At 57.6% G+C, this 12,012-nt stretch overlaps 1 protein-coding gene across 1 annotated transcript in view; it reads left to right on the forward strand.

Moving 5' to 3' along the window:
• The window catches only part of LOC111175834 (zinc finger protein GLIS1), a 28,632-nt gene extending 21,920 nt beyond the window's left edge, over positions 1–6,712 (forward strand). The window contains exons 6-8 of the mRNA XM_089911541.1: positions 3,262–3,440; positions 3,939–4,106; positions 6,555–6,712. Of these exons, the coding sequence (XP_089767667.1) occupies positions 3,262–3,440; positions 3,939–4,106; positions 6,555–6,712 (505 nt within the window). The remainder of the gene's footprint in view (positions 1–3,261; positions 3,441–3,938; positions 4,107–6,554) is intronic.
• The last annotated feature ends 5,300 nt before the right edge of the window (positions 6,713–12,012 follow it).

Raw genomic sequence — 12,012 nt, forward strand, 5'->3', positions numbered from 1 at the left:
TATGAGTAGGGGAAGAGCCACCAAGAGGCAGCATGATGGAGTGCAAAGGGGGACCCAGAAAACCAAGCCCTCCCCGAGCCTCAGTTTCTTCTTCTGTAAAATGGGCATTAAAATACTCTCCTCTAGGAAGGTGGTGAGGATCAGCTACACATGCCTGACATTGTATGTGTCACCCGGTACAGGTTCCTTGGACACTGCCCCCCTGTCCCCCACCCACTGGCTCAGTCCACCTGTTCACCCACAGCCAGCCCCAAAACATCGCCAACCAAAGAAAAATAAACCAGAGTCCTTTCCCCTCTCAGGCCTGTGCACTCTGCTCCACCTCATTCGTCACCTCCCTGCCGCCTGCATAAGTGCCCATCAAGAATTCCTGCAGCGAGAGGCAGAGTGATGACAGGACGGAGACAGGACCCCAGGCCCGCTCGGTCACCCGTACCTGCAGGAGCAACGGGCAAGCCATCCCCACCAGCCAGGTGCCCAGGCTCCCCTGGGCTGCCTGAGAGAAAGGCCCTCACGCCTGACACCAGGCCCAAGCCCAGCTTGAATGGGTTTCTTTTTTCAGCCCCTGAGAAGAGGCGAGGAAGGGGGGAAGGCCTTCAGCCTCCCCTTCCTGCCAAAGTCAACAAGGAAGGCCACTCGCAGCTCCCTGGTGGTTTGCTGGGTTAAATAGCTTGACAGAATTATCTGATTCACTCAAAAATATGCTAAGAGGGCCTGACTTCATGACCAGATTTGTTTACCCTGGCTCAGAGAAGACGCTCAATAGGGTGGTTTTTTCTCCCCGGCCCTGTACGAGGTATGAAGCCCTAGTCTGCCAGGCCAGTGAGGTTTTATATTAATTTTTATAGGTTCCAATTGAAGCAAAAATATTTGATTTAGGGATCATTTGCATGACTCAGAAGAGGAGCTCCAGATGATCTTTTTTCCTTTTAAAGGGTTCAGGTAGAGCAGTATAACCTCAACCTTCACGTCTGCTGAGGGGAGAGTCGTGTTCTGTTTAATTTCACTGGCTGTGAAGGTGGCAAATGGGAATTTATGGCAGGTTTGAGACAGGAGAAACAAACTTTGAAAATGCATGTTTTTTCCCCTTCGGATCTGGTTCTCCTTAAGTCTGCAGTGCTGTTAATCTCTGGATTTTGTAGCTGAGTGATTCAGAAGCCCATTTGTTAGTATTTATCAGCTGTTTGCTATGTGCCAGGCCCGGTGCTAAGCAGGGAGTAACTGAGAGGACCAGGCCTGGCCCTCCCCGCAGGGGCTCCCAGGGGAGGGGACTGACAGGAAGTCGGGGAAGAAGTGGGCTGTGGGTGCCAGGATGGGGTGGGCATAAGACAGGAGGGTACCACCCAGCAGGCTGGAAGGAGGAAGACCCACCCTCCTGGCCACGCGTGGACCCAGCCTCAGCCGAGAGAACTGGTTACGAGGACCCATGGCTTGTGCACAGCCCTACACGGTTTATAGAGCACAATTGTAGACCCACTTGATGGCCCTGTGAGACAGGTCTAAAAATATACACGTTGATGATAATGACAATTAATTCATGGAGTCTTGATGACCGTCAGTTCATCAACTTACGGAGGCTGACACGTACCTCCAGGGCCTTAGATGCTGGGCCTGGGGACCAGGGACCCGGCGTGGAAGCCCCTTTCTGCTGTCTTCAGCATACTCACACAGTGGTGGGGGTCCCGGACATGGGAATGATGACAGTGCAGTGTCATCACAGGGGCAGTGACAGCAGGATGCCCAAGTTAGAGCACGTGGGGACCCTGCAGAGCTACAGACATGAAGCCCACCAACCTCTCCCCAAATCTTTCCTTGTTTTGAGACAGTCCTGCTCCCCTCAGAGAGAGGCACTGATCTGTCCACACCTCTTCATGTGTTGGAGGGTGGGCGGGGGTAACATGCCTAGCCTGAAAAGGTCACCTGGAGCTTCACCTGGAGCTGTGACATTGAGTTCATAGGCTATTCTAACGTGAATGGTCCAACATAACCATTAATGCAAACAAGAAAATAAAGACTCTGAGCCCTCACGCTCGTCCTCTTTCTGCAGTGCACATAAATGCTTCATAGGCTGTGAGCCTTCAGCCAAGTCTCCCTGACCCCAGGGTCATTTGGGTTCCTGTGAGCAGACCTCAGAGGCTTAAGAGGGCGGCAAGAGGAAGGAACCTGGCGTACAGTGACGTGAAGCCTAGTTAGACAGCCCACTGGGGCTCAGCTGGGTTCAGGGCGGCTGCACAGCTCTCAGCCGCTGCAGGCTCGTTTCAGAACGTGAGCTTCCAGAGAGTACAGGCTGAGGCCTACACCCCTTCAGGCTGTGTACGAAGGGAGGTGGTGAGTCCCCCATCACAGGATGTGTGCAAGTGGAGGAGAGATGGCCAGAGATGGAGACAGAAGGTCCCTAAAAGTACACCATGCAGAGGACTAGAGGCCAATTTGTACATCAGATCTAAGCGTTAGTTTTCCTTCCTTTCACCTTGATGATAACGCTGATGATTCACAGTGTGGCTGAGAATGTATCTGACATCATACTGGGTGCTTTGTCTACATTGCTTTACTTAATTTTATCCTCACCATAACCTATGGGCTCAGTGCTGTGTGGCTGGGACTAACTTGGGCAGCCTCTCTGAGCCTTGGTTTTCTGATCTGTGAACATGTCTCACAAGGTCTGGAGCGAGGCAGAGGTTCAGTGAGTGAATGGTGACTGTTAGTGCCTTGGAATGTTCTCCTGCTGAGAAACTACCCCGGCTTTCAGTGGGGCTGTTCCTGGACTCATCCTGCTGGTGGCCAGAGCGGCTTGCACAGAGTTAGGGTATGGGGATCCAGCAGGGGTGGCTGGTATTTAGCCCTGGGTAAAGAGTTTCAGTGGAGTTGCAAGGTGGAGAACACAGCAACCCTGTGAGGAAACCAAGGCTCAGAGACATTAAGCATTTTGCCCAAAGTCACGTGGGCACTGAGAGCAGATGGGGTTTTAAACAGTTTTGTTGTGGTTATAACCAGTGGTCTTGACTATCAGTCCTAAATACCAAATAGAAGCTTTTCTTTACTGGTTCCTTTGGACTCTAAAGCTTACAGGATTTTAAATTTTAATTCCGGTTTGAACATAATCAGAAATAAAAGCTTCCTCTTCTAACTGCACTGTTGTAAGTTAGAACAGGTCAGTGAGTGAGCTCACCGTTGCTGGAGGGGAACAAGAAGTGGCAGGCATGCCTGTGGCCCCCACATCCCCCAGAGCCCATCCTGCTAAGGGCTGTCTCTTCTCTCCAGGTTGGGACCCGGCCTCCTCTCGCCCATGGTCAGCCCGCTGAAGGGGCTTGCGCCACCGCCGCTGCCACCGTCCTCCCAGAGCCATTCTCCAGGGGGCCAGTCCTTCCCCACGCTCCCCAGCAAGCCACCCTACCCGCCCTTCCAGAGCCCTCCGCCCCAGCCTCTGCCCAGCCCGCAAGGTAAGCTCTGGCCAGGGGGCCCTCTCCATATGTACCCACCGATTCCACTCAGGCTGCCCGAGAGGCAGGAGACACTGGCCTGGGGGTGGCAGGTGGGTACTCGGAACGATGGCGGGCACTGAGGGCCACACTGAGAAAAGCCGGGAGGCAGTGCTGAGGAAGAGTTTGTTCCATCGACCAGGCATCAAAGGGAACAGCATTCCCTTTGATGGCTGGGGGTGGGACTGGCCTGCTGCTTGGAGGAACAGTGAGAGATGGGGTTTCTCGGAGCGGAAGTCGGGGGAGGGCCCACAGTCCCTTCCCCCTAAGCAGACCACCTCCCCCAACCCCATGCGGGGCAGGACCCCCCGCGCCTCCTCCACCCTGGGGCTCTCTTCACTCATTCACACCCCCCGTGCCCACAGGAGTGTGGGGGGCTGAGCACTACAGTGGGGGACCGTCCGCTCCCTCCCTGGGCATCTTCCCTCTGAATGCAGCCCCCGCTGCCTCCCCCTGCAGGCTACCAGGGCAGTTTCCACTCCATCCAGAATTGCTTCCCTTATGGTGACTGCTACCGGTCAGCCGAGCAGGCCGCCAGTGGGGACGGACTGGCCGGGGAGGCCCATGGTTTCAACCCACTGCGGCCCAATGGCTACCATGGCCTCACTGCACCTTTACCTGCCACAGGTAAGCCCCGCCTGCATGCCTCCTTTCCATTCCTGTGCCGCGTGCTTCGTGCGTATTGTCCCACAGCCTTGGGACGGCCCCATGAGGTAGGGTCATCCCCACTTTACAGAGGCGGAGCTAAAGGCGCAGGGAGGTCCCAGGACCCCACAGAGTGGGGATTTGCATGCTGCCTGACCCCAGCTTCAGTGTTCCTTCCACACTCTCACACAGAGAAGAATCAGACTAGGAGCTCCCCGTCTAGCTGATGCTTCCCGTTAAATATTTATTGAGCACCTACTGTGTGCCAGGCACCATTGTAAACCCTGAGAATACAGCAGGGAATGAGACAAATACTGATCCCCATTTAACAGATGAGGGAACCGAGGCCCACAGAGGCCACACTGTAGGAAAAGACAGAGCCTAGAGGTTGTGCTTGTTCCTTATGCTGCATCTGTGTCCCCCTCAGGGCCCTGGACCTTCCTCGAGTAATGCCCCCAGCTGGGGTGGAGAACCCAGTGAGAGGGGAGGGCTGCGCACAGCCCGAGTGGAGGTGTCAGACCCCAGGGCCACGCCTGGTCAGAGCGGGGACATCAGATGGGTGGTACAGGAAGTCCCCAAGCCAAGCCCACCCCAGATCAGCCTCGGGGCTCAGATCTAGCTGGAAGCTGCAAGGCCTGGGCAGGATGGTGGGTCCCCGGACAAAGGGGAGCCTGAGACCCTTCCCGGAGGCCCCTTGGGCCGCTCTGGGTGTGTGCAGCTGGGGGTGGAGGGATAAGGACCAGGGACAAGGCCACAGCCGAGCACACACAAACCTGTGGGTCACCTGCGTGCGGACCCGTGTGTTCCTGCTCACACACACGCTCCGGGTCTGTGCATGTCTTCTTTCTACACGTGTTTGTGGGGCATGTCTTTGTGGCCATGTGCATGCGTGTGCATGCAGGGCCAGCACGGTGGGTTCCCGGTAGTGTGAGCCCCCCATGTGTAAGGAGTTCGGTGGCACGTGTGTTGTGTCTGCAAACATGTGCTCCACATCGTGCTTGTGCTGATGTTCATGCCGTGTCTGTGCACACGTGTGTCCTCCTCCTGTGATTCCCCTCTGTGTGTGTACACGTGTGTGTGCATGGTTGTGTATTAGCATGTTTGGGCCATTTCATATGAGCATGCTTGTGTGCAGGTGTGTGCCTGTGTGCTCGGGCACAGTGTACATACCTCTGTGAGTGGACATGTGTCACACGCATGCACGAGAGGCAGATGTGAACCTGACCACAGGTCCGCGGGGGGCGGGGGTGCGTGTTCCGTGTCTGCTTGCGCATGGGTTGGTGCGTGATTAGGCACCTGCCGCCACCGTCTCCAGCGCTCCCAGCTCTCACCACCCCAACCTCCCCCTGGCCCCATCCAACTCTAGGCGGGATTTTCTTGGTTTAGCAGCAAGACCTGAAATAAATAGCTCTGGGCGGGGGGGGGCGGCGAGAGGCAGCTTCCATGCCCCCACATCTGGGTAGGGGGTTCTTTTGGCCTCCCCTCTCCCTTGCTGTCTGGGTGGCAGCCCAGCATCCAGTGCCCTTGCCCACACCTCATCTGCCAGGCTGAGAGCAGACTCACAGGATTGAATCCGGACCAACAAGGTAGGGCCATGGGGCCTCAGGATTAGTTTGATCTGATCCCATTGCACAGACAGGAAGACTGAGGCCAATCTGTCTCAGGTTATACAAATTCATGACAGCAGCTCAGGGACAGAGTCCTTAGGGCAGGGACTGGATAAGACGACCTCTCTAGGCCCCTTCTAGGTTTCAGGCCCCCACCCCAGAGACAGTGTGTCCAATGGAAGAGCCAGGTGTCTCGGAGCCAGATGGACCTGGGTTCAAATCCCAGCTCCCCTGCTGACTATGGCCTGGGGCAGGGCGCTTGCCTTCTCTGAGCCTCTGTCTTCTCACCTGTAAAATGGGAATGAATCCCACCTCACAGGATTGTCGTGAAGCCTAAGTGAGACAAGATTTAAATGAGCTTTGGGTAAACGCCCAATGAGTGCTGGCCCCCTTCTTTGGGTTTCTTGTGTCTGCTGGGGCAGAGGAACCTGAAAGGGTGGCGGTGGGCTGGGGTCCTTCTGCCAGGAGAAAACCAGCCCTTGAGGGCTAGAGCTGTGATGTTCCCACCTCGACCTCCCCTTCCTCCCCACATTCTGCACCACAGTCCAGCACTGGGTGATGGACTGCCCCCCGCCAGCCCTTGCCTCTCTCCCCAACTGCCCTGGGCCCCTTGGGGGTACAAGGCCTAGGGAGCCTCCTCCCAAGCCCCCGCCCCGCCCACCAGCTCCCCCATCTGGAAGAGCAGAGGTCTCAGAGCACCCTGCTGAGGGGACACCGTGACGAGGGACCCTGGGCAGGAGGGTGGGGTCTGGGAGCTGGGAAAAGATGACAAGGCATGGCCCTTGAGCTCTCCAGTCTGGACCCTGTTCCCCTACACCCACAGGCTACGAGGCCCTGGCCGAGGCCCCATGCCCCACAGTGCTGCCACCACAGCCATCGGAAGACGTCGTGTCCAGCGGCCCCGAGGACTGCGGCTTCTTCCCCAACGGGGCCTTTGACCACTGCCTGAGTCACATCCCCTCCATCTACACAGACACCTGAAGGAAGGCCTCCCACACCTGCTGACCTCCACCGCAGACGCTCCCTTGCCCACCCCGTCGTCTGTTCCCACCTTCGGGGCACCCAGCCCGAGCAGCCAGGCCACTGCTCCGCAGAACGCAGGGTGCCTGGTCTGCGGCAGCTGCACAGCACTGGCCGGGAGTGAGCCTCTGAGCCTGAGCCAGGTGCTCAGAGGTGCCCTTCAGGATCCGTGACCTGTGGCATCCCTTGACTGTGTCTTCCTTTTGTTTCCCCAATGGTTTCGAAATCACAGACCTCGTGTATATAAAATGTACAGAACTTGTTTTCCATTCCCCTGCCAGTTTTATATTTTTGGTTTTACAAGAAAAACATTAAAAACTGGAAATGAGACTTGGGGGCCCGGTTCTGCTTTGTGATTCAGCCTAGAGGCCGAGACCAGGAGAGCAGTGGAGGAGTGTGTAACAGAGCCGAGGTGCGGAGCCCAGCTTGGTCCCTGGGTTCCCTCGGCAGGGACGGGGGCCCGCATCACAGGGCCGCCACCACGTGCTGTGGGCCTTACACCAGCACTGGTCCCAGGACATCAGTGAAAGGCAGGCTTATCCCCGCTGGCAGACAAGCAGACCAAGGCTGGGACTGAAATTGGAATCCCTGTATGACCCAGACCTTTGCTCTCTGCACTGACTCCTCAGCTGGTGGAAAAACGTGCTTCAATTCTGGCACTGGCTTTGGGTAAACAGGGGAAGCCAGGGGAGGCCAGAGCAGGCCTTCCAGGGACAGAGCCCGAACAGCCTCCAGGGGGCAAGGGGCAGAGGCAGGGCCCCTACAGGCGGGTGGGGGGTGGAGAGAACATCCTTTTTACATGGAGCCCCACCCACCCTGAGTGGCCCAGCAGGGAGGGAAGAGGAGGCCGGTTCAGAGGGCACCAAGGCTCCCACAAGGCGGCTGCCCTCCCCACAGCCCAGGCCTAAGCAGGTGCCCTGAACAGTGTCCTGTGTCTCACCATGTCATCCTGAAGGTCAGCTTGTTAAAAACAAATCCTCAAGGAAAATTCCTGCCTCGTTACTGCTGCAGTGAAATAAAGCAAGGGAGGTCATGTTTACTGAGCACCTACTCTGTGCAGGGCTCTCCTCCCACCCCACCCCACCCCACCCCACCCCGGCTCTGGGAAACAGCCCTGTGGAGGGTCTTTCCCCATTTAGGTGAGAGGAGCAACCAGGATTCAAACCCGGGTCAAAGGGACACCTCTTCGTACTGCATGGCTGCGTTACACAGAGCATGATGGAAAGATCCAGCAACCCCTTCTTTATAAAGAAGAGAGGAAACTAGGATTCAGAGAGGCCACCCAACCAAGTGGCGACAGAACCTGTGACGCGGGCCTGGCTTCCCCCCTGCCATAATCTACGGGGGTCTGTGAGTGCCGCTCTGCGTTAGCCTGCGTGTGCTTCCTGGGTCAGCTTGCCGACGCCCGTTCACCCCAGGTAGACGCTCTGCCTGCCCTGTGTCCAGGGCCAACCTATCTCTGGGGCTCCCTTCGTGCTGGCTCCCGGCTGGCTGCAGTCAGAGAGGAGCACAGCATGGCAGGGAGGGCAAGAAGGAGGGTCCCCGGCAGGCTATATCTCCCACTGAAGGTCAGGGGCCCTCTCACGCGGCTCCCAGCCTACGTGTTCAGGCAGGGGCTGGCACTGGAATTGCTCGCACTCTCAGGGAAGTCAGCACACTGCACTGTCTCTTGCTCGCCTGACACCTGGCTCACAGCCTTGCGTGTAGTCCCTTCACTGAACCCTCCTCAGCTGCCCAAGACTGAGAGGGCCATCTGCTTCCTGCCAGAGCTGGACTGACAGTTCCTCCCATTTTACAGATGCAGAAACTGAGGGACGGTGAAGTTAAGTCACTTGCCCTCACAGCCAGCAGATGGTGAGCTGGGATCCAAACCTAGGCCTCGGGCTCCAGAGCGTATGCTCTCACCCAGTGCACCTCTGACCGCTTGAAGACTCGGGGGGACCTGGCTCCCACCTCCTCTCCCAGCTCCAGCCTCCCGGAGCAGGCCAGTTCCTCCCCAGTGACATCGGGAGGAACGGGCATGATGTCACTCAGCGCATTGGCATTATGGGATGGGGATCCAGGGCTCTTGACTCCCACCCAGGCTCCCCTCGTCCCCTGGTCCCGTCCCCCACTGGTTTTATGGAACTAATTAGGTCGTGGTAAAATTCCTTTAACAGGGATGCTCAGGAATCAATACTGCATGTCATTGTGAGCGCTTAATCCACTCCAGACAAGCAGAATTAAGCTGTACAATGAGGACATATTTCTATCAATAATGAAAAGGGCTGAGTCGTGAGCAGGAGAACACACAGGGAGCTAGCAGTTGGATCCTATTTAATTTCAGAGAGCCAGAGAAAGGGAGACAAGGAGACAAAGGCAGGAGAAGCAAAGGACAAAGAAAGAAAAAAGACAAGTGAGCTGGGGGCCAGGCGGGTGCTGAGAGCCGGCACGCAGTAGGGCTCAGTAGGTCATAGCTTTCATGAGCGACCATGAGCTAGAAATGTGATTGCTCCCCTCCTCTGCTGGGATCTCCTCAGAGCCTCTGCGCCTCCTCTTGGCATCCTCAGGGGATCCTCTGCCCTGATTCCCCAAGCCTGCAGGGTCCCTCCAAGTCTAGGGGAGCACAGCAGCAGGCAGGGCCCACTGGGAGACTGGACCTGAGCGCCTTCCCAGCCAGTGCTGTTTGCATCCCTTATTTAGAAAACACGGAGAACCGTGGCCCCTCCTGAGCTCTGACCCTGTGCCAGGGACTCTGCCGCAGGAGTCACGCCGTCACAGGGGGCATGGGGGTTACCGCCCCTAATGAGGAGGCGTGCCTGCTGCCCACCCTCCCAAGGGAGGACCCGGGCCAGGTGGAGGGCGTGGTGTTTCTCACTTGGGGAGCCCGTCCAGGGTGGCCAAGGCTGGGGGCCCTGTGGGGTCTGTCTTTAGGGCAGTGGAGCTGAGTCAGCCTGGGGGCCCTCAAGGAGGACCCAGAGTGCAGACACACAGGCCTGCAGAGACAGTGATCACTCTCCCCTTCCAGCGCAGCCACTCCAGACAGCCCCGCAGCCCTAGCCTTTGTCCAGGCCAGGCTGAGACTGCCTGCCTCCCTTATGCCTGGTCTCTGTCTCCATTGGGGCCCTCTGTCCTCCATCTCCCTGTCTCTCTGTCCTCTGTCTCCCTGTCTGTCCTCCATCTCCCTGTCCTTCTGTCCTCCGTCTCCCTGTCTGTCCTCCGTCTCCCTGTCTGTCCTCCATCTCCCTGTCTCTCTGTCCTTCGTCTCCCTGTCTGTCCTCTGTCTCCCTGTCCATATGTCCTCCATCTCCCTGTCCCTCTGTCCTCCGTCTCCCTGTCCCTCTGTCCTCCGTCTCCCTGTCCCTGTGTCCTCCGTCTCCCTGTCTGTCCTCCATCTCCCTGTCCCTCTGTCCTCCGTCTCCCTGTCTGTCTTCTGTCTCCCTGGCCCTCTGTTCTCTGGCTCTCCTCCCTCCCATTTCCCTCTCCCCGTCTCACCATTTCTCTGCAGCGCCCTTTTTCCCTCCCTCCCTCCTCCAATTCTCTCCTTCTTCCCTTCCTCAGCTCCTCCCAGCCCATTCCTTTTGTTTCTCTTTTTCCTCCATTTTCTCTTGCCCTTTCTCTTTAAATTGCGAGGTCTGATCCCAGATAAGGAGGCTTCCTTCTCTCTCTCCCGACCCTCCCATGTGTTCTTCCTTCTTCCTCACTCACCTCTGAGTCTCTGTGGTCCAGGGGCCGAGGGCGTCTTGCCCAAGGCCCCATCGAGCCTTGATGGCCAAGGGGCAGAGGAGAGCTGAGAGGCAAGCCTAGAGGAGGTTGGTGGGAGAGGTTTTTGGGGCAGCGGCCAGTTGGGTTTTTCCCCAGTAATATTTTATGCAGCCTTTGTATGTGTTTGGAGTGGGGATGGTAGAGGAGCGTGGTGTCAACTCAGATCATCCCGTCGCAAGTGGAATCTCCCAGCCCTGTGCTTCGATACTTGTTTTCTTCTGTGGTTAAAAACCAGCCCCCCGGGGCTTCCCTGGCAGCGCAGTGGTTGAGAGTCCGCCTGCCGATGCAGGGGACACAGGTTCATGCCCCGGTCCGGGAAGATCCCACATGCCGCGGAGCAGCTGGGCCCGTGAGCCATGGCCGCTGAGCCTGCGCGTCCGGAGCCTGTGCTCCGCAACAGGAGAGGCCACAGCAGTGAGAGGCTCGCATACCCCCCAAAAAAAAAAAAAACCCAGCCCCCAGCCAGTTGTTGTTTCAGTCTCCTCTCAAGTCTCCTCTCTGGCTGCCCTACCCACGCAGATGCCCCACGGTGGCAATGATGGTGAGGGCTTCTCTTGTGACTTCAAAGCTTCTGATTCCTCTGCCTGCAAGTCCCCCACACCCACATTCAGGCCTCTGCCCATGATTCCTGGTCCATCCATCCCGGCACTGCCGGCAGCAGGCCCAGAGCAGTGTGAGTTGCAGCCCATTTGGTTGAGTAGGAGGCAGCAGGACTCGGGTGAGCAGAAAGGACCACCCCCTGGTGGTGGCGGCAACACGGCCCACATCCCTTGGCTGGACCCTCTGCTGTCTCCGGGCCCCCAGCGCTTCTAGGCTGTTTCACCTCTGGCTCCCTGAGCCACCGCTGACCCCTGCTGTGCCACTGCTGCCCCCAGCTGCCCTATTTCTGCCGCCGGGACCGGAGCCCATGACATTGATGCCCTCCTCAGCCTGAATTCCACCTGCCAGGGGTCTCTGGGGTGAATGGGTTTTATGACCTCCCCTTTTGCCTTCATAGCCAGGCCCAGGGTTCCCCTTGATGCTGAGCACATACCTGGATCTGCCCTCCAGGGACTCCCCTGCTTCCCCATCCTCTGTTCCTGGTGGTCTTTGTGGTCCCCCGTGACCCAGACCATCAGGGCTGAGAGTGCCTGCTCCACCCTCCTCACTTCACAGATGGGGAAAGACCCAGAGAGACTCCATTGCTGCAACCGCTTCCAGCCTCCACCCACACTCCCTAATCCAGCCTAAAGGGCATGGAGAATGGGGCTCCAGGCAAGGGAGCAGTCAGGAGGGATGCGCCAGGTTTATACCCGAGATGCCACCTCCCGCCCGTGCCCATGGAGGAACGGATTGGGGAAGCTCCCACTAGAACGTTTGCCCTGTGAGGGCAGGTCCTGACCTGCCCTAGGACAGCACTGGGCACACAGAAGTGCTCAGCACCTATTTGTTACATACATTGATGGAGCAGAGAGATGGGAGCAAGAAAACAAGGGCCCGTCTACACAGAACCTCGTGCACAGTATGGCCACGACAAA

The sequence above is a fragment of the Delphinapterus leucas genome, chromosome 1 (genome assembly GCF_059928025.1).
Source record: "Delphinapterus leucas isolate spDelLeu-1000000601 "Yukka" chromosome 1, BTC_Dleu_Yukka2, whole genome shotgun sequence".
NCBI lineage: Eukaryota > Metazoa > Chordata > Mammalia > Artiodactyla > Monodontidae > Delphinapterus > Delphinapterus leucas.